The sequence below is a fragment of the Elephantulus edwardii genome, unplaced genomic scaffold (genome assembly GCF_000299155.1).
Source record: "Elephantulus edwardii isolate Elephantulus edwardi_28Jun2011 unplaced genomic scaffold, EleEdw1.0 scaffold00342, whole genome shotgun sequence".
Taxonomy (NCBI): domain Eukaryota; kingdom Metazoa; phylum Chordata; class Mammalia; order Macroscelidea; family Macroscelididae; genus Elephantulus; species Elephantulus edwardii.
Window position 1 is genome coordinate 1,160,544 of NW_006400092.1, and position 23,599 is coordinate 1,184,142.

At 36.9% G+C, this 23,599-nt stretch overlaps 1 protein-coding gene across 1 annotated transcript in view; it reads left to right on the forward strand.

Annotated features, from left to right (window-relative positions):
- Window positions 1–23,599, forward strand: part of LOC102854933 (alpha-2-macroglobulin-like) — a 121,260-nt gene that overhangs the window by 1,663 nt on the left and 95,998 nt on the right. The window contains exons 2-9 of the mRNA XM_006901760.1: window positions 7,059–7,203; window positions 12,273–12,426; window positions 12,991–13,043; window positions 13,527–13,547; window positions 14,007–14,175; window positions 19,867–19,951; window positions 20,893–21,019; window positions 23,373–23,487. Coding sequence (XP_006901822.1) covers window positions 7,059–7,203; window positions 12,273–12,426; window positions 12,991–13,043; window positions 13,527–13,547; window positions 14,007–14,175; window positions 19,867–19,951; window positions 20,893–21,019; window positions 23,373–23,487 — 869 coding nt within the window. The remainder of the gene's footprint in view (window positions 1–7,058; window positions 7,204–12,272; window positions 12,427–12,990; window positions 13,044–13,526; window positions 13,548–14,006; window positions 14,176–19,866; window positions 19,952–20,892; window positions 21,020–23,372; window positions 23,488–23,599) is intronic.

Sequence of the window (23,599 nt, forward strand, 5' to 3'; positions counted from 1 at the left end):
GGCAGTTCTCTGCTGATGTGCTAGGGAGTTTGTAAAAACAAGACCTGCGATGCAGGAAACACTGAGATATATGCTTCTTGCAGAGGTGCCACAGAAAGCAGGATGGTCCAATAAAGTAATTGGCAACAACCAAAAACAATTCAACAAAATGATAGCAACAAATCTTACTTTTCAGTTATCACACTGAATGTAAATGGTTTAAATGCACCACTAAAAAAGAAAAAAAGCAGCAAATTGGATAAAAAAACAAAAATTTATCAATATGCTGTCTACAAAAGTCACACCCACAAAATGAAGATAAAGAAGACTGAAAATTAAAGGGTGGGAGACAAAATATACCAAAACAAATATTAACCAGCAAAAAGCAGTTGTAGCCATATTAATCCCTGATAAATAGATTTCAAAGCAAAAACCACCACAAAGGACAAGGAAGGTCACTATGTAGTCATCAAAGGGTAAATAGAACAAGAGGACATAACATTAATAAATATGTATGCACCAAATGAAAGACCTGTAAATTATATTAAAACAAACATTTAAAAAAGTGGAAATGGAAAATAGACAACACTATTATAGTGGTTGAAGACTCAATACACCAGTCCCAAGAAAAGATAGAACTTCCAGAAGGAAACTCAAGAAAGACGCTAAAGAATTAAACCACACAATAAACCAACTTGATCTCATAGATATGCGTAGGCTAATGCACCCCCCAAAAGTATACATTCTTCTCCAATGTGCACGGAATATTCTTCAGAATAGATCACATTTTAGGACACAAGTCAAACATCAGACTTGGAAAAAGTATTTGGTAAAGACATGTCTATTAAGGGACTTATATTTAGAATTTATAGACTACTCAATTACTACAACAAGGTAAAGATAAACAAGCCAATTGAAAAATGGACACAGAATATGAACAGACACTTCAACAAAGAAGGCATTCAGATGGTGAACAAACACATAAAGAAATGTTCAAAATCTCTAGCTCTAAGAGAGATGCAAATCAAAACAACTATGAGGTATCTTCTCACCCCAGTAAGAATAGCAAAAGTTAACAGAGCAGCAAACAACAAATGATGGTGAGGATGTGGAGAAGTCGTAACTTTTATTCACTGTTGGTGGGAGTGTAAAATCTTGCAAGCACTATGGAAGGCAGTTTGGCACTTTCTCCAAAAGTTGGAACTACAAATACCATTTGATCAGCAATTCCACTACTGAGAATATACTCTAAAGAAATCAGAACTTCCACCCAGGCAGATATATGCACACCCAAGTTTATTAGTGTTTTGTTCACAATAGCAAAGAGTTGGAAATAGCTCAAGTGTCCATCAACAAATGAATGGATGGAGAAGCTCTGGTATATTCATGCAATGGAATATTATGCAGCAGTGAAAAACAAAGAACTCATGAAACACTATGCACTTTATCACCTTTACGTCCAAGGACCACTCTAGCTGCACCTTTTCCAAGATATATCTGTTTGTTCTTTTGGCAGCCCATGAAATATGCAGTACTCTTTTCCAGTGTCACAGTTCAAAGCAGCAATTCTTCTGTCATCCTTATTCATTGTCCAGCTCTCAGATACATAGCAAGTGACTGAAAAGACCAAGCTTGAATCAGGAGCACCTTTGCCCTCATAGTTCCTCAATAATTTAGACAGGCCCCTGACAGCAGATTTTCCCAGTGTAATGTCTTCTGACTGCTGGTACAAGGGTGTTTATTGTGGATCCAAGTAAGGAGTTAGTTTCAGTTTTTTCTCCATTTATTGTAATATTGCCTGTAAGTTCAGTGGTGATAATTTATGTTTTCTTGAAATTGAAATAAAATCCATATTGTAGGCTGTCGTCTTTGATCTTCTGAACAAACACTTCAAGTCATCCTTACTTGCAGCAAGACAGGTTAGATCGTCTGTGTAACATAGGTTATTGATCTGATCCTGATGCACTTGCTTCTTCAAAAGTCCAGCTTTTGGAATAATTTTTGCAGCATACCAATTGAACAGCTACGGAGAGATGATTCAACTCTGATGCACACACCTTTCTTAATTTTAACTCATGTAGAGATCTATATTAGTTGCAATTCCAAGGAAAGGTGACCTGACAAAGTGTGGGAATTATCGAACAATATCATTAATATCACATGCAAGCAAGATTCTGCTGAAAATTATTTAAAAAAACCAACTGGAGTAGCACGTCAGCAGAAAACTGCCAGAAGTTCAGGCTGGGTTTAGAAGACACCATGGTACTAGGGATATTGTATAACATAACTAATATTAGATGGATCTTGGCTGAAAGCAGAGAGTACCAGAGGAATGTCTGTGTTTCATTAACTATGCAAAGGCATTTGACTGTGTGGATCACAACAAACTGTGGCTGACTCTGAGAGGAATGGGAATCCCAGAACATTTGATTGTGCTTATGTGAAGCCTGTACTTGAACCATGAGGCAGTCATCAGAACAGAGCAAGGAGACACTGCATGGTTCAAAATCTGGAAGGGTGTGCTTAGGGTTGTATTCCGTCTTCATACCTTTTCAATCTATATGCAGAACAGATCATCTGGGAGGCTGGGCTGGATGAGGAGGAATGTGGCATCCGGATCAGAAGAATATTCGTGCGTACTTTATGTAGATAACACAACGCTGCTTGCTGAAACTAAGGAGGATCTGGAGCACTTGCCGCAGAATGTCAAGGACTGCAGTCTTCAATATGGATTGAAGCTCAATATCAAGAAAACAAAGATTCTTACCACTGGATTAATTGGCAGCATCGTTATGGATGATGAAAAGATTGAGATTGTTAGGTAGGAGAACAATTTTAGTTTACTTGGCCACACAAGCAACAAATCTTGGACCAGCAGCCAAGAAATCAAGACATGAATTGCACTGGGAAAGTTGGCTGTCAGGGCCCTCTCTAAAGAACTGAGGAGTAATGATAACAGTCTGGAGACTAAAGTGTGCCAGATCCAGGCCATATCTTCACAGTATGTGTCAGAGAGCCAGATAAAGCCTAGGAATGATACAAAGAGATTTGATGCCTTGGAGCTGTGTTGCTGGAGAAGAGTGTTGGATATACCAGGGACTGATAGGAGAACAAACAGGTTCAAGTTGGAGAAGGTGAAACTAGACTGCTCCCTGGAGTCAAGGATCCTGAAGCTTCATCTGACATATTTTGGAGGGACAGCGTAGTAGAGGAAGATCCTCGATGCAATGGATTGATTCAGTCACAGGGGCAATAGTGGTAAGTGTGTCAGAGACAAAAAGGTTAGCACAGGATAGAGCAGCAATTAAGGCTCTTGTACATAAGGTCTCCATAAGTCACAAGCAAATTGATGGCACATAACAACAACAACAACAGCAGCAACAGTGTTCCCTTGCTCTGCTTGCATAACAGCCTCATAGTCTAGCTACAGGTTTCACATGAGCACAATTAAGCATTCTGAGATTCCCATTCTTCTCAGTGTTAGCCATAGTTTGGGTTTGTTATGATCCACACAAATGATTTTGCATAATCAATAAAACACAAAAAGACATTATTCCGGCATTCTTTGCTTTCAGCTAAGATCCATCTGACATTAGTAATGACATCCTCGATGCCACAGCCTCTTCTGAAAATCTAGCTTAAACTTCTGATTGTTCTCTATGTGCTTTTCTAGCCATTTTTTAATAATGTTCAGAAGTATTTTATTTGCATGTAATATGAATTATATTGTTCAATATTCCCACATTCTGTTGGATCACCTTTCTTGGGAATAAGAAGAAATCTAGATCTCTTCTAGTGATTTGGCAGGCTATTGAACTCCAAATTTCCTGACATAGATTGGTGAGCACATCCGACTATATCTATTATTTGAAACATAAATTAATATCTCATCAGCTCCTGGCTTTTATTTTTGTCAGTGCCTTCAGTGCAACTTGAACTTCCTTCTTCACCATTGACTCTTGATCATATGGTACTTCCTGAAATATTTCAGTGTCAGCTATTACTTTTTGGTTTAGTGATTCTATGCATTCCTTGCATTTTCTTTTGATGTATCCTGCTTCATTCAAGATTTTGCCCATCACATTTCTCAGTATTGCAGCCTGAGACTTGAATTTGTTTTTCTGTTGTTTCACCTTGAGAAATGCTAAGCATGTTCTCCCCTTTTTATTCTCCCACTCAAGCTCTCTGCACATTCCATCATTATACTTTGCTTTATCTTCTCGAGCAGTCCTTTCAAATCTACTGTTCACTTCTTCTACTTCAGCATTTCTTCACTTTGTTTTGGCTTCTCGACAGTGCAACTTTCAGAGTCTGTTCTGACAACTATTTTGGTACTTTTTTTGTGCTCTGTATTTGGAAAGTCCTTTTGCTCTCTTCATGAATAATATCCTTCATGTCATCCAACACCTCATCTGGTCTTTTATCACTAATATTTAAAACTTCAAATCTGTTCTAATAATAATTTTCAAATTCTAGTAGGATAGACTCAAGGTCATATTTTGGACTTGTTTTCATATTCTTCAGCCTCAACTTGAACTTGCATATGAGTAACTGATGTTCTATTCCACAGTCAGTACCTAGCATAATTTTAACTATTGATATTTAGCTTCTTCACCGATTCCTTCCACAGATGTAGTCAATCTGATTCTTACTCAGTCTGTCAGCTAAGATCCCTGTATAAAGTCAACATGAGGTTTTTTCAAAAGTATTTGCAGTAAATAAATCATTGAACATGAACAATTTGATCATTCTGCTTCAAGCTTCATTTCTGTCATCAAGTCTAATGTGTCACCAAATCACTGTGCCAATCTTCTTCAGGGTCTATCTTTGTATTCTAAAACCTAAATGCTAAAAAAATGGTAATTACATATTATCTGGGTTGTTATACCCAAATAAATAATAATTTTCTTTTGAATAAATAAAAACACAGCTATAAACAACAAAAATCATTCTCCTATTCAATGAGGACATTTTAAGCACTTATTTATATTCTGTGGTAAATTTCATAATCTTATTTCATTAAAGAGCCATTTATTTAAGATGATACCAGGTGAATATATGTGCTATTCTTGAGACTACCAAGAAGAGATCTTGTATATATCGCCTTTCTATTGTTACATACTCCTGAGTGGAAACTAGGTTAAAGCTGACCTTCCAGTGGGATTTCAGAGGACATAAATCACAGGGGAGGAGATTGTTTATCTTTCTCCTGTGGAGAAACTGGTGGATTTGAACCATATACCATCGGTTTGACAGTTCTTTACCATTGACCACCAGAGCTCCATTGTAATTCTATTGTTGCTGTTGTTACGTGCTGTTAAGCAGTAGGCCTTAAAAAAAATAAATCTAAGAATACTGAGGGACTTTCCCAAATCATTATTTAAAATATTTATAAATTTCCAATTAATAATCCTAGACAATGGTAGTCTTAAAAACTCAATGTTCAAGCATTGAGAAAACTTGATAAAATGGATGGAAGGCTTCTGATGGTCATGAAAATTATCTGGAATTGATATTTTACTACTGGAATTGGTTAATATGTTACAAAAATAATCAGCTGTCAGTTTACTTTCACTGCCCATCAGGTAAAATAAAAACTAGTGCATTTGGCGCAAGAACAGAGTTCAGGAATAAAGGGCACACATTTTTACCTTTTTTCTCTATTTCTCTCCACATCATGAGAGGAAATCAACTCTTTGGTCCAGTCTTAATCCTGCTTTTCCTGCTCCTTCCCATAGATGCCACAGATACTGCAAAACCGTAAGCAATATTTCAAAAAAATTTTATTATGTCATTTCTCTTATTATCTGCTTCTTGATCACTGATCTTTTATTTCCTTTGAAATTACCTGTCATCTAAAGGGTGTAGGCAGTCCATGGGATAGTCAGTACACTTACCACTAGGTTCTAGTGGTGAAATGGTAAGAGATTGTGTTGTTATTCCAATGGTTTGAATCCACCAGCTGCTCTGAGAGAAAAAGATGGGTAATCTTCTTCGATGCAATTAATTGCCTCTGAAAATCCACCAGAAGGTCAGCTATGGGTCGGTTCTGTCTCAACATACACAACAAGAACAACCGCTACTTACAACAAAGTGTGTAGGATAGTCTGTAAATTGTTAATTCCCATGTTGAAAGAAATTCAAAGCCATTTGCTATCAAGTTGATTCTGATTCATGGTGGTTTTGTGGGTGTCAGAATAGAACTTCATATATGTTCTCTTTGGATGACAGAAAGTTAGATGCAAAAATCCAGTTGGTGCAGTGTAAAGACAACTTTCTTTTTTCTTATTTAATTTAGGTTGTTTATTTTTCATTTCAATGAACATCTACAGAGATTTTGGGATTCCATTCATTCATTGTTGCACCCTTCTTAAATAAAAGTTCACCAGTTGGAATCAACTTGCACCACAGAAGAGAACAATGTGACAATTTGCTCCTGTAAAGACACATAACTTTAGAAACCTATGAGCTGAAATCAACAACATAATGATATAGAGAATGAAAATGTTAAAACCCTTTGTTGTATTATTTCTGGATTTACATGGCAGGTCTTGTGATGAAACCAACTCCCCTTAACTTGACTTGAGGGGTGAAGAAGAAAAAAAGATAAGCTTGCTTCTGAAACAACTAAAACAACTAAACTGCCTCACATATTAAAGATTATCTATCTAATGCTTCCTGGACCAAAGGGTTTCATGATATAATCTGAGGTCATGCAGATTCTTATTTCTTTCAGTGACAATTCTTTCTATTCGGTTGTTGCTATACAGAATTTGAAGATAATGTCTAAAATACACCGTAACCCAAAGACTCAGGGCAGTGAATAATCTTTCTAGTATTATGAAGATGACTACACAACTTATGAAAAAGTGTATGGATATTTCCTTTCTGGGGGTCTTTAGGTCCTGAGGTCTTGTTAGTTGACTTTGAATAAAATAAGTTTCTACATTGCTGCTGAAATTTATCTCTTGATTTTAAATGTCCTTTATGCTTGGTGACAAGAAAAATGATGTCTAGAAAATAACCATAACATTCTTTCATCATCATTTATGACTGATTCAGACTTGTCTTCTCCTCAGGCAATTCATGGTACTGGTTCCAGCAGCCATCTATACCAATGAGTCTGAGAAGGTTTGTGTTTTACTTAGTTACCTGAATGAGCCAGTGACAGTGAACATAACTCTGGAATTGGGAATGCAAAACTGGAACCTCCTCTGGAAACAGGTGACAGAGAAAGGTGCCTTCTTTTGCAGCTCCTTTGCTGTGAGTATCATTCTTTTGAACAATGGAGATTAATAGAGAATGACAGTATATTGTTGATGCACAGAAGAAAAAAAATTGACAAGAAAATGAGGATTTTAGAGTAATTTTAAATTAAATTAAGAATAAAATTCTGAATATGTTCATATAGTATTTACAAACAAATCTAGCACAATACATGGAAGATAGCTTTCTTTATAGGAAGAGTTTTGTTTGATTTTCTGAGTAAATAATGTTTGTGTCATTACTGCTGGGATTTTTTGTTTGTTTGTTTATTTTAATTCTTTTTTTAATTAATTTTAATGAAAGTTTACAGAGATTAGGGTTCAAGGGGCTCACAAAGCGAGCTACAGCTGCAGACCTTGAACGAAACCCTACAGGAACTAATGGCAGAACATTATTAACATCACTGACTCCCAGAGAAGCTTTGCAAAGGATCAGGTTACCTTGGTTGTATTCACATCAACCATAAAATGGACCCTCTGATAGGAAAGGCAGCACTTCTGGGTTTTTGTGGTTTTTATCCTTCTTTTTTTTTAATTCATTTAAATGAAAGTTTACAGAGACTTAGGATTCCCGTCATTCATTGTTGTACTTTTATCCCAGCCCACTCCCTGTCCAGCCCTCCCAATTCACTCTTCTCCTTGAAATGTAAAAGAGAAACCTTTTCATTGTTACACAATTTCTTCCCCCAAGTCCACTCTACTGTACAGCCTTCCTTTTGGGCTCACAACATTAATACTCAATCATATATCCCTTTTAAACAGATATCTCCCTCATATGTTTCAATACAGTATCCATCATTCCTCCTCTCCTTCTTTGTCTTCCCCTCAACCCCGATGTCAGTCCTGTTTTACAAGAGTACCCCTATGCTATATTTGTCCTTTTGTGACTGAAATACTATACTGAGAATAATGTTCTCCAGGATCATCCATTTTGCATAATATTTCATGAGTTCCTAGCTTTTCAATGCTGCATAGTATTCCATTGTGTAAATATACCACAGTATCTCTATCCACTCATTTGTTGATAGGCACTTGGGTTGTTACCAGCTCTTTGCTATTGCGAACAAAGCCACAATCAATATGGATGTACTCCATTACTCCTCTTCTACACCTGGAAACATTGAGCTATATTAAGTTTACTGTGTTGACTTTGTAAGATATCACAGATGAGATATAATGTATTGTCCCTATAATATTTTATTACTTACAGTATTAAATACCCAGAGCTCTGGTGGCCTATAGTAAGAAATTGTACCATACTCTCAAAGGCATTAGATTCTAATAAACCAACTGCTCTTTGGGAGAAAAGTGGGCAGTATCCTTCTGTGCAATTAACTGCCTCTGAATACCCACTGCAGGGTCAGGTATGGGTTGATTCTGGCTTGACGGTACTCAACAAAAGCAACATAGTATTAAATGTTTAGTTAATCATACTAGTCTATTATCAGTAATGATAGATAGATCACAGTTATATACACTTGACAAGACTAATTAAATTATTCATTAAAAATAATGATGATGATGATGATGATGATGATATGGGTATACAGAATAACTATAAAAAAGAATTGGCTGACACAGAAAAATTTCATGAAACAACATATTATCAAGATGCATTGATGATGAAGTAGGAAGTTCAGGCTGCTCTGAAGGACTTGGCAAGAAATAAAATCCCAGGAATTGATGGAATACCAACAGACATATTTGTTGCACTGGACATGCTCACCAGGTTATGCCATGAAATCTGAAGGACAACTACCTGGACAACTGACTGGAAGAGATCCATAATTTTTCCCACTCAAAAAAAGGTGAGCCAACAGAGTGTGAAAATTATTGTACAATATCACTCATATCACATGCAAGCAAAATCCTGCCGAAGGTTAACCAGAAACAACTGGAACACTCCATGGACAGAGAATTACCAGCAGGACAAACTGGGTTTAGAAGATGTCATGCCACGAGAGACAATATTGCCAGTGTCAGATAGATCCTGGCAGAAAGCAAATAGTGACAGGGGAATGTCTATCTGTGTCTCATTGACTATGCAAAGGCATTTGACTGACTGTGTGGATCGCAACAAATTGTGGCTAACCTGGAGGAGAATGGGAATTCAGAACATTTTATTGTTGTATGTGAAACCTACACTTGGACCAGGAAGCAGTCCTCAGAACAAAGCAGGGAAACACTGCATGGATCAAAATCAGGAAAGGAGTGCATCGGGATGCACCCTGTCTTCATATGTTTTCAATATATATGCAGAAAGGATTGTTTAGGAGGCTGGGCTTTATGACGAAGAATGTGGCATTATGGTTGAAGGAAGATTCATCAGCAACCTATGACATGAAGATGGCACAACCTTGCTCACTGAAACTGAGCAGGACCTGAAGTGCTTGCTGCAGAAGATCAAGGACTGCAGCCTTCAATATGGGTTGAAGCTCAACATCAAAAACACAAAGATTCTCCCCACTGTCCAATTGGCAGCACTATGATGGCTGGAAATGTGATTGAGGTTATTATATTTACAGCTTGCTTGGCTCCACAATCAACACTATTGGCACCAGCAGTAAGGAAATAAAAAGATAAATTGCTTTAGGTAAATCTACTGTCAGTGACCTCTCCAGAGTACTGAGACGCAACAGTGTAAGTCAGGGGACTAAGGTGCACCTAATCCAGGCCATGATCTTCACAATTACTTGCTATGCATCAGGGTGTTGGACAGTGACTAAGAAAGACAGAAGAATTTATGCCTTTGAGTTGTCATGCTGGAGAAGGGTATTGAACATACCATGGACTGCTGAGAAAACAAATAGATCTGTGTTGGAAAGGGTGAAACCATGTTTCTCCTTGGAAGCTAGGATTCTGAAGGTCCATCTCATATATTTTGGGCATATGACCAAGAGGGACCGATGCTTGGAGAAGGACATTATGCTGACAAGGGTGGAGGGACAGCACAGGAAAGAAGATTTCAGAGGAGATGGATTGATGCAGTAACTAGGGCAATGGGGTTAGGTGTGTCAGAGTCAGTGAGACTGGCTCAGGACAGAGCAGGCTTCAGAGGTTGCTAGGAGTCACAAAGGACTAGGCAGCACATAACAACAATAACATGCAAAACCTGGACAATCAAAAAAGAACAAAATATAACTGCTTTGGATTACAGTGCTGGCAAATAATATTTAATATACCAGGACAACAATGAATGGTTCAAAATTGGGAAAGGTGTGCATCAGGGATGTGTCCTATCTCCATACCTTTTCAACCTGTATGCAGAGCAGATTATCCGAGAGGCTGGGCTCTATGAGGAGACACATGGTGTTAGGATTGGTGGAAGACCTATCAACAATCTGCATTATGCAGATGACACAACCTTGCTCACTAAAACTGAGGAGGACCTCATGCACTTACTGCAGAGGGTCAAGGACTGCAGCCTTCAGTATGGACTGAGGCTCAATGTCAAGAAGACAAAGATTCTCACCACTGGACCAATTGGTAGCATCAGGATGGATGGTGAAGAGATTGAGATTGTTCACAGCTTCAGTTTGCTTGGTTCCACAGTCAACACTCTTGGCACCAGCAGCCAGGAAATCAAAAAACGTATTGTGATGGGAAAGTCTGCTGTTAGGGACCTCTCTAAAGTACTCAAGAGCAACGGTGTCTCTTTGGAGACGAAGGTACGCCTGATACAGGCCATGGTCTTTGCAATCACTTGTTATGCATCAGAGAGCTGGACAATGACTAGGGAGGACAGAAGGAGAACTGACGCCTTTGAGCTGTGGTGCTGGAGAAGAGTATTGAATGTACCAAGGACTGGCTGAGTGATGTGACCAAGCTGCTATGGCTAGCCTCTTCCTCACTGGCAGGATGTAGCACTCAAAACAGCACCAATGCTCAAATGATAGACAGCAGGATCAGCTGTAGAGATAAGTTCTCATGGACAGAACAAGCCCTTTCAAAAACTGCAATATGATTATTGTATCAGGGGAAGATATAGTCTGTGGCTGGATCCTCTTTTAATGGATGGATAAATTCGATTTTTTGCTGTGAGTGGGCTCCTCTTGTGGATGGATTATGGAATTTAAACCATGAAACAGCTGTGAAGATCTGGGACAAGATAAAGTGGTTTAAAAAGTGAAAGTGCCATAGTTTAGACAGTAGCTATCAATATGACTTAATTGCCTGTGAGACCACGTAAACAAACACTTTATTTGCTCGAGAGTGAAGTCCTTAAGTGGTTTCAGTTTCTCCCAGGCATTATCTGTACTTTTTACAAAAGTCCCTTTGACGCAAATCTGTATTTCAAAGACCCTTTCTCTGCAGTAGATCCTACAGGGGAAATTTACACTATTACACTTGAAAATTGTTAACCTCTTTGGCAGCTCAGTAGGCAAGATCAATGTTTTAAACATGGTAATACTGGAAATTTTATGACAAGACATTTGCTTAGCACTTAAATATGCATAAATGTACATAAAACAAACTACTAAGCATGACTTGGGGAAATGGTCAGACCTTGTATTGTGTATTTGGCCTTGAGAGGAGCAAGTAACCATAATCTGCCCTGGCAACAGGCTTTAAAAAGGCACTGTCTTAATCGTAGTGTTTGCACAGCGAGCTCTCTGTACATTTGTTAGCATGTACTTTTATAAAACTGAGTAAACTTCTTATTAAACTTCTTATTAAAGTGGAGGTCTGGTTTGTAACTTTCCTTGTACTTAATTGGGTAAAAGTCCTTTCCACAAACCACCATTTATTTTGTGAACTTTGTTAGTCTTCTTTTATTTGGTAATTTATGAACTGGTGTAAATTTGTACAGTTCATGTATATTGATTGTGGCAAATTTGTACAGGTGTCTAGATCTTGGATGAGAAACTTCTCTTATCTCTATAATAAATTGATTCTTATCTTGGCATTTAAAAAAAAGATTGCTATGGGTTATACTTGATTTAATGACACCTAAAAACAACATGGATGGAATGAGAAACTAGCTTATTTTATTGAAATAATACTTTTACTTTCAAATTTATTTTATAGATTCCAGAACTACCATCTTTCATTGCATTTATTACTGCGCATGTGACTGGATCAACTCAAGTGTTCACAAAAAAAAAGCAAATCTACATAAAAAAACCAAAGAGTCTGGTCTTTATTCAGACAGACAAACCCATCTACAAACCTGGACAATCAGGTATAAACATCTAATGAACAAAAAGCAACTTTAATGGGGGCGGAGTGGAATCTCACACTGGATTGTTTTACATTTGTTGTTGTTAGGTACTATTAAATCAACTTCAACTCACAGTGACACGATGTACAATAGAATGAAACTTTGCCAAACCTTCATCATCCTCTGTATCTATTCTATTCACCATTCTATTATTAGTATATTCACCTACTATTCTCTTCACTGTGTCAGTCAATACCATTGAAGGGTTTCCTCTTCTTTAATGACCCCTTTCTTCTCCAAGATTGATGCCTTTTTCCAAGGACTAGCCTCTCTTGATAATATGCTCAAAGTGTGTGAACACTCACCATCCTTGCCTCTATAGAACATCTGGACTGCAAATCTTCCAAAAGGAACTTTCTTGTTCGGTACTCTTCACCTTCATTGTGATTCACAGACACCAATTCCTCTTCTGTATTCTTTATTAATTGTCCTATAGTCACTGAAATCCTGACATGATGTTATCTCTGTTAGTTCTCTGCAATCCTAATGAAGGGTCTCATGAGAAAAAAAAAATCTCTGTTTCAGTGAGATTCCGCATCGTCGCTGTGAATGTCAATTTTTACCCTGTGGACGAAACAGTAAGTTTTGTGACAATGATTAAAGTTAGAGGAAATGGTCAAATGTTTAAATTCTATTCTTTTGAAAAATTTGAGACCAATGCCAAAGGAATAAGGGAAGGCATGATTCAGAAAATTTATCAACTACGTTCTTAAATGAAATATTCAGTTGAAGGTGCTACAAGTATAATTAATCCACTGGAAGATCCTAGTCCTTTTTCTTAAACAAAATAAAAGAAAAATGTGTTAAATTTCGGTCAGATAAACTATCATCTGCAAACTAAAATTATTTGGACCTCTTAACCTAATTATGTTTCAGAAATTATACCTTGTACCATAAAAATAAATTATACAATTACTGTGAACCAAACAGGACATTTCTTTGTTTAAAGAAAGAAAGAAAAAGATCACTTTATATGCTCTAGATGTTATTGTCAGTGTTATTGCTGGTGACAAAAAATACTTCTAAATCATATCTCACAAATCTTCTTTCTTTCTTTCCAGTTCCCTGTGGTTTATATTGAGGTAGGTACTAGGTATTAAAACTGGAATGAGAACTTGCAAGGTATGTTAAATTGTCTGTCCCCTGTCCATCCCATATCATTTTACTGAAACTAAAAAATACTTTATTTTCCTGGTTATGTCCTTTTGCAAAAATAAGTAAGACCTAAATGAAGGAACATAATCTCCCCTCCCCCCCAAAAAATATATGATCTGGTTACTTTTGAGTATTTCTGACCAAAATTTCTAAGTGTCATTTAAAAAACATTAAGCACTGTGAATTATTGTCTCTTATATCTTATATTTGTGTCTTACACTATTCTCAGTAAAAAGTTCCTAGGAAACTTTGCTAAGACCTTTTTGATACAATTTACCGACAATCTATTATGTAAAAACTAAGGTCAATCTTACTTTAAAATCTCCCCTTTACATGACAATATGTATTTCAATTACTTGTATGAATTCATAATATTTTTTCTATAGAATCCCAAGAAAAACAGAATTTTCCAATGGCAAAATTTCACACTGCAAAAGGGACTCGGCCAGCTCTCTTTCTTACTCTCAACGGAGCCCATTCTGGGTTCCTACAACATCATCCTGCAGAAGGAGTCAAATGAAACGATAAAGCATTCCTTCGAGGTAGAAGAATATGGTAAGATTTCTGCACGTACAAGAAATGTGTGACATCAGAGTGATTAAGAGTTTATAGTTTGTCCATATAAGTGGTCAGAAAAGTATATTTAATAGTTAAAATAAATAAACTTTTTTATTTCCGTGGATATTTACTACATACTTTTCATGCATTTTCACTTCTTACTACAGTCCTATGGGACAGCCATTGTTGCTAAGGGTCATCAACTTGTGTACAAGTCATATGAACCATAAATCTGAATCCTGTGCCATCCTCACTGTCTCTGATACCATTGAGACCATAGTGGCAGTCACTGTGCCAATCCATCTCATTAGGGGCTTCCTCTCTTTGGCTTATTTCTCAAGCATGATATCCCTTTCCAATGAATAACCTTTTCTAGCAACATGTCCAAAGTATGAAAGACAAAGTTTTGCCCTCTTGCCTCCAAGGACTCTGGCTACACCTCTTCCAAGGCATACCTGTTCATTCTTTTGGAAGGATATGGAATATTCTGTACTCTCCTCCAACACCACAATTCTAAAGTATCAATTCTTCTGTAATCCTTATTTGTTACCTAACTCTAAGGCATGTAGTAGATTGAAAAGATGATGGTGAAACCAGGTGCATCTTAGTCTTCAAACTGGTATCATCTTCTTCAGTATTGTGAAGAGTCCTTGACAGTGGCTTTTACCTAAGCAAAATATCTCCTTATTTCCTGACTGCTATACTGAGGGTGTTGACTGCAGATCCAAGTAACATGAAATCATTGCCAGTTTGAATCTTTTCTACATCTAGCATGATGTTACCTATTGGCCCACTAGAAAGGACTTCTGTTTTCTGGAGATTTTTAAATAAAATTTTTATTATATACTGGTTTACTTACAAAGTTTGTATACATTGTCTTCACACCAGATTATCCCCATTCCCTTTATCCAACCCTCTCTCCCCCCATCATTACGTGACCCTATGATAAATCATAGGGATTTTTGTTTTCTTGATGTTGAGATATAATCCATATTAAAGGCTGTAGTTTTGATCTTCTCCAACAAATGCTTCATGTCCTCCACACTTTCAGCAAGGGAGGTTGTGTCATCTGCATAACACAAGTTGTTGATGAGCCTTCCTCCAATTCTGATGCCACATTCTTTTTCATAGAGTCTGGCTCCATTAATCATTTGCTCAACATACAGGATGAATAGGTATGGATAAAGGATACAACCCTGATGCACATCCTTCCTCATTTTAAACCATACAATATTTCCTTATTGTGTTGGAACAACACTTTCTTCTTCTAGGAATAGAGTTTGGATGCAAACAACTAAGTGTGTAATCAGGATGGGTGTCAGAGACGGTGAGATTGGCACAAGACAGAAGAGAGTTTAGAGCTGTTGTACATAGGATCGCTTTGAGTCGCAAGTGACTCGATGGCACATAACAACAACAACAACAACAGCAGCATGTGATTGGCGTGTGCTGCTGATCTATGACAATGTTATTCCTGAGGTGACATTATACCTGTCTATAATACATACTAACATTAATTGCAATGATCACTTGTATTGGAATCATCTAATTACTTGTTTAACATTTCTAAGATAATTAAATATTTCATACTATAATTAAGTACTCCTGCTACAAAAGGATGATTCCTCAAACTCACAGAAATTACCATGAAAATGATGAAATAAGAACTTTGAATAGAAATAGCATTTTACACAATTGTGGGAGAACTAGAAAAGTAAATGTCAAGCACAGAGTGTTGACAAATAAAATTTACACCTATACCTTTGGTCAACCAAAACAATTGCTATTTAGTGGGGTCAAATGTGTTGAAATCTCATGTCTATCTGAAGTGAATAGAAATACTGTACTGTATAATGTTTTGAAAGACTTTAATGAATTGTTGTTGTTGTTAGGTGCTGTCAAGTCGCTTGAAACTCAGAAAGATCCTATGTACAAGAGCCATAAACACTGCTCTATCCTATGCTAACCTCTTCATCTTCGACACACTCATTCCCACCACCCCAATCACAGAATCAGTCATCTCATGGAGGGTCTTCTTCTCCTGTGCCATCCCTCAACTCTCCCAAACATGATGTCCCTCTCCAAGGACCAGTCCCTCCTTGCAACATGCCCATAGTATGTCAAACGAAGCTTCAGAATCCTTGACTCCAAGGAGCATTCCGACTTCACCTTCTCCAGGACAAATCTGTTTGTTCTCCTAGCATTCATGGTATATTCAACACTATTCTCCAGCACCACAGCTCAAAGGCATCGATTCTCTTTAAAACAACCCTATTCATTGTCCAACTTTCTGATGTATAGCATGTAATTGCAAAGACTATGGTATGGATCAGGGACACCTTAGTCTCCAGCCTGATGTAGTTGCTCTTCAGTAATCTTGAGAGGTCACTCACAGCTGACTTTCCCCATGCAATTTGTCTCTTGGTATCTTGGCTGCTGTTACCAAGAGTATTGACTGTGAAGCCAAGCAAACTAAAACTGTTAACTATCTCAATCTCTTCACCACCCATACTGATGCTGCCAATTGGCCCAGAAATGAGAATCTTTGTCTGCTTGATTTTGAGCTTCAATCCATATAGGAGGCTATAATCCTTGACCTTCTGCAGCAAGCGGTTTAGGTCCTCTTCAGTTTCAACAAGCAGGGTTGTGTCATCTGCATAACACAGGGTGTTGACTCTTCTACCAATCTTGATGCCACATTACTTCTCATACAGCCCAGCATCTCAGATGATCTGTTCTGCATGCATATTAAAAAGGTATGGAGAAAAAATACATCCCTGACAGACCCCTTCTTGATTTTGCACCGTGTAGTGTCTCCTTGCTCTGTTCTGACAACTGCCTCTTGGTCCAAGTATAGGTTTTGCTTTAGCACAATCAAATGTCTTGGATTCCCATTCTTCTCAGAGTCAGACGTAGCTTGTTGTTATACACACAATCAAAAGCCTTTGCATAGTCAATGAAGCACAGATAAACATTCCTACAGTATTCTCTGCTTTCTACCAAGATCCATCTAACATTATAATATCCCTAATACCACAACCTCTTCTAAACTCAGCCTGCACATCTGGCAGTTCTCTGATGACATATTGCTCCAATAGTTTTTGGATAATTTTCAGCAGAATCTTGCTTGCATGTGCTACTAATGATATTGTTTAATAATTTCAGCACTATATTGAGTCACTTTCATTGGAATGGGAACAAATATCAATCTTCTCCAGTCAGTTGGCCAGCTGGCTGTACTCAAGATTTATTGGCACAACTTAGTGAGCACATCCAGGGCAACAGCTGTTTTTTGAAATATGTCAATTGGTATGCTGTCAACTCCTGGACCCTTATTTTTTGCCAGTTCCTTCAGAGCATCTTGAACTTCCTCTTTCATCACCACAGGCTCTTTCTCATATATTATTTCATTATATTCTTTGATGTCAGCCAATTCCTTCTGATACATTGATTCTGTATACTCTTTCCATATTCTTTTAATGCTTCCTGGATCATTTAACGTTCTACCCAAAGTATCCTTAAGTATTGCCAACCATGGCTTGACTTTTTTTTCCAACTCCTTCAGCTTAAGAAACGCTGAGTGAGTTTGGTCCTTTTGGTTTTTTAACTCTAGCTCTCTGCACATCTCATTATAGTATCTTGCTTTGTCGTCCTGAGCTGACTTTTGAAATTTTCTGTTCAGCTCTTTGATATTTTGGTTTCTTTCTTTAGCTTTTACAAATTAGATCCCTAAATATTTGATCAAAAGTACTTTTTGATGGACTCAAATTTTTTATATTTTATTTAATATTTTTTTGCTTACAAAGTCTGCATACATTATGTTTCACAGTTTCTTCACTCACATTGTGTTTCATACAATCATTCACATGCAATATGTTTGTTTAGGGATTTTTTTTCTCTCTTTTTAAGGATATATTTTATTTATACTCTCCTGCTAGTTACCAAAACACTTTCATTTTTTTTATATTGGTTTGCTCACACAGTTTGTACACATTGGAATACTTTTCAACACTGAGGATCAATGATTTCAAAATATACTTCATAAGTTTGGAGAGTCTAGAGAGCATTATGCTCAGTGAACTAACTCAGTCTCATAAGGACAAATATTGTATAAAACCATCATTGTAAAAATAGAACAACAACTAGTAAAATATGTTGGGGAAGAAAGGGGAGAAAGGGTGAGAGCAGAGGAGTGAGGATGGGTAGGAGTGAAACCAGAGTTGCACAGTTTGGTACGTGGAAAGAGGGAATAAAAGAAATGGGAAGGATCTGGAAGATACCTGAATAGATTGAGTAATGATGATCAAGGTCCATGGTGATTGATTTTATAAAACAAAATACATCGGAATGATTATATAAAACACAATATGAATGAAGAATATTGTGAAACTCATTCATCATGTTCTGTAAAATTAATTACCATTGGACAATGCTGGACTCAAACTTTTAATCATCTGTTTTGCATCTAAGCATGTTAATCATTTTGCACCACCAAGGAACTCTAAATCATTGATGTTGTTGTTATATACCATCATGTAGAAAAGAACCCACAGCTGACCTCCAGCAGGTTTTCAGAGACAATAAATCACATAACCTTCCTTCTTTCATGGAGCAGCTAGACTTGAATCATGCTTCTTTGGTTACCAGCACAAATCTTTACCGCTAAGCCTTCCTAAAGGCATTGATAATAATGAATATAAGCTCTCAAAGTATATCGGGGTTTGGAGAAGCTAAAACTTTCACTGCCAAGGTGGACCACAAGGGAGAATTAATGGAAGAATCCATGAAATACTGTTACTTCTGTACAGCTACCATTTCAGTAGTTCCAAAGCCAAGTGCATGGTGGTAGATGTGTAACTCTATTAGTGAGTAGGGGTAAGGATGGTTTAAAAGGGGGGGGTAAGGGGAGAGCTGGACACAGAAAAGGAAAGGACATACTGGAGTCTCTGGGTTCATCTACATCTGTTACTTCATCTATGCTGATCTTAACAGATTAATTACTGCCTCCTTTCATCTTCCATTATAAAAACCTCATTGTTGTTGAGTTGTAATTGTCTCAGAGCTGGTCCTCCAACATGCTTCAGAAGCTGTAAATCACAGTGGAGAAGGAAGATTGCTCATTTTTTCCCATGAAGCAGCTGGTGGGTTTGAACAGTCTTTGACTAGGCACCACGACTCCTTATTCAAACTATGCAGCAATTTCTAGAAGGAGATTCTGAAAATGTTATTGTTGGTTTTGTTATTGTTTAGTACCATCAAATCAGAACTGACTCACACCTGTACCTCCACCAGGTTTTTAGAGGCAGTAAACTGCTTGGGAGAAGATTGCCCATCTTTCTCTTGCAGAGGAACTGGTAGATTCAAACCCTATGCCTTTGGGTTGGCAGCACAACTTGTTACATTAAGCCACCAGAGCTCCCCTCTGAACCACCTAAAATAAGTTAACATAAACTTCCATAGTAAACAATGGCATTTGCCTTAAACTTGCTAGACGGACCGCTATGCGTCAGTTCTAAATCAAAGGAAATGATGAATGAGGAAATAATAAGGCTTTGTCAGTAGTGGTTTTGATATATTTACAATCGTTTCATGTTATAAGATCCCATGTTGCAAGATTCTACAATATAATCCATTACTGCCACTTGGAAGATCCCATTCTCACTTCTTTTTCTCTTCTAATCAAAACAGTTTTGCCCAAATTTGAAGTCCAAGTGAAAATTCCCAAGAGAATTGGTTTTACAGAGAAAGAATTTCCAGTATCTGTCTGTGGCCTGTAAGTTGAATTAAAAAAAAATAAATAAAATCTCATTTCTATTTCTCTACTCATTGACTTCACAACTGGTACTAAGGCAGTAGGATTCAAACGAGAAGAGTCATAAGAATCTACTGGAGTGCTTCACAGATGTGTAAATTACCTAGGCCCACATCCAGAGATTTAAAACATAATTTTGATGACAGATTCAGTAATTTGTACCCCCACTATATATTTCTTGATGTCCTTCTCCTAAAAGGAGGAGGACATCATGCTTGAAAGTGTAGAAGGATAACTCAGGAAAAGAAAACCCCAGATGAGATGGATTGACACAGTAACTGGGGTAATGGTGGTAAGAGTGTTGAAGAGAGTGAGACTGGCCCAGGATAGGGCAGGGCTCAGAACTCTTGTACATGGGGTCATTGTTAAGTTGCAGATGACTTAATAGCACATATCAACCACAACAACAACAACATATACTTCATATAATTTCTCTTTAGTTGTCCCATTTAAAAATTTAGAATTAAATGAAACAAAACAATCCTATCTTTTTTCCCTCTAAGAACGAATTCTAAGACTAAGTTCAACTTTTGCATATTTTCTTCCATCATGTTTGGTAAATGAGGCTGATTAGGATATTGTTCATATAACATAGTTTTATTTCTAGCTACTGATTCCCTATCTAGCTTCTCACTCATTTCCTTAAAATACATATATGAATATCTAATACATATATTAAAAATCATGTTCAATTTTTTAGAAGTACATATATGAGTTAGGGATGACTTATAAAAGTGCTTTCTACATATCTCTTAATGTAATTCTTTAGATAAATGTATTATTTTATTAATCAAATTATCTAGTAAATCATAGATGGCCCAATTAATGGAACAAATAAGGTGAAGAAATATTTGTTTCTTATGTTAAATATCTGATTTTGTGTAACTGCTCTCCTGTTACAGATACACATATGGAAAGCCTGTCTCTGGTCTAGTGACAATGAAGATATGCAGAAAATATATTCAACAATACCAATCTAGCTGTTCTGACCCAAGTTTGCCAGGTATCTGCCATGAATTTAGCCAAGAGGTAAGTTAGTGGAAGTTACTCTCTCCAGGGAAAAAATACCAGATCTTTTTCCTCTTAGGGTGCAATAATGAATAGTCACTGCAGAAAACTGTGAAGAGAAACACTGTAAAAATACTTGGGAACATTAGGGACCCACGTGAGGGTTATTGTTTTTATTATGAGAGTAGCATGGTTATGTTTGACGGTCCAAAGTGTAAATTATAATGACATGATTTTTCCATGTTTGTAATCTTTTGTAGTGAAGACTCTATGCAAGGTATAAAGAGATACAAAGGAATTATCTGAAGTTAACTGTTATGCAACAGAAAAAGAGTACTTAAATTGGCTAGCAGGAGAATCTAAAGTACATAGGGAAGAATATTAAACCAACAGTAAGCTGAAGAGGAAGGTGTAGAGAGACAAGGAATAGATTGCTGTCTTTAGGGGCCATCAAGTAGACTACAACTCTTAACAATCTACAAACAACAGTCTAACTTGCCCTGTTCTGCACCATCCTCAATCTCTAATATGTTTGGGCCCATTACTGTGTCGATCCAATTTTTTTAGGGTCTTCCTTTCTTTCTCTGGCACTCCACCTTTCCCAGCATAATGTTTTTGGTGGTTTTTTTCCTCAAGGACTGGCCCCTACTGACATGCTCAACGTAGTATATGAAGTAGAGTTTCAAGATCACTGGCTTTAAGGAGTACCTTATTTGCATTCCCTGCAAGATACATTTTTTTGTTCTTTTGACAGTCTATAGGCTATTGATTTCTTGACTGTTACTGTTATGGATTTTTAGTGTAGATCCAAGTAAAATGAAATCCTTGACAACTTCAGTCTTTTCTCCATCTATCATGACATTGTTTATTGGTCCAGTTGTGAGGATTTTTGTTTTCTTGATGTTGAAATGCAATCTATATTGAAGGCTATAGTCTTTTACCTTGCACCAAATACTTCAAGACTTTTTCATTTTCTGCAAGCAAGGTTGTATCATCTGCACAAAGTAAGAGGTCCACATTATACCAAAGAAGAGGTTTGAGGTTTTAATAGGTAGAGTAATTGAGGGAGATAGCCAAAAGTAGAATATAGCATAATAAAAAATACAATGCATAGACTAATAGTTTCAGAAATGAGTCCTTAAAAGTGAGCAAGGACTGTAAATACATGGAGAAAAAAGTTATTAAAGCAGCAGAGGACAAATAAATAAGAAGCCAGGGTGCTGAGGAGGCTACCAAGACAAGCAGTAATAAACAAGGTAAATTAAAACAAGCAGCACAATGTTTAACTAGGAAATAAATTTGTTGTTATTACTGTTGTGGACAATGTGCAAACATAGAAGAACAACAACAACAAAAAAATCCCTAACCAATATTTAAGGGTCCTGACATAATACTAACCAAAAAACTTATAGCTCAAATTCACTACTCACTCTATAAGCAAAACATCCTCCTGTGAAAATTTAAAGTGTCAGAACCAATGGAAGGTTTCTGTGAGTAAGATTTAACTCCACAGCAATAGCTTTAGTTTGTTGGGTTTGGAACCAATATTTAGGTGTGTGGTTGGTTATGGAAAACTTCTTAGAAGATGTTAATCTGAGTTGAGTTTTTTTTTTTGTTTTTTTTTTTTTAATATAAAACATACTGAGTTGAGTTTTGAAAAACAGTGAGTATTGGCCTAGGCTTGGTATAGCTAATTCCTTAGCTACTTACCAAAATGTTGGAAATTTGAGTTTATTTTGGAAGAAAGGCCTGGTGATCTCCTTCCAAAAAATGAGCGAAGTTCCAATCTGATATAGAGGGACTCACTGAAAGTAAGTCCTGTAGTACCTGGTTTGATCTTTCTTTCTTTTGTTTGTTTCCTTTTGAGTGTTGAGCATGGTAAGAATGAGAAACAATGCTATTGTTTGAGGAACAATGTATGCAAGAAGGTAGAATTACAAAATGCCATGGTATTTTTGGGAACATTGGGAAATTTCATATGGAATCTTAGGGAATATTTTCCGATGAGAAGAGTGGAAGGCAGAACTTGAAGGTGAACATCCACAGATAATAAAGAAATTTTATGCAATTATTAGGCATAGTTCCAAAAAGGAAGTTCCAGTGATGTCATCCTTAGGGAGGGACACTGCTAACCCAAAGGCCTTACTTCTCAGGCAGTTCCAATCCACCAGTGGTTCTTTGGAGAAAAATAGGCAATCTCCTCTCATGTGATTTACAGCTTCAAAAACCGAAAAGGCACTCAGTCAGAAGTCAGTTCTGACTTGGCAGCAATGATTTTGACATTTGACTAATACAAGAATTTTTTTTTCTCCTATGACCATTAGCTTGATGACTCTCTTGTGTAAAATTAGAGATTTTCTTTCTCTCTCTTCAGGCAGACAATGCAGGTTGTTTTACAAAAGTGATAAAAACAGAAGGGTTTCAAATGAAACGAGCTGGATATGACATGTCATTAAAAGTGGAAGGAACAATCAAAGAGGAGGGAACAGGTCTGTATTATTTTGAAATGTTTATTAATTATGTACACATCAATGAAGCTTCCATTTTATGTAAAATTTTATCTTTCTTGAAGATTACTAAAATAGTAGCTTACATGAAATG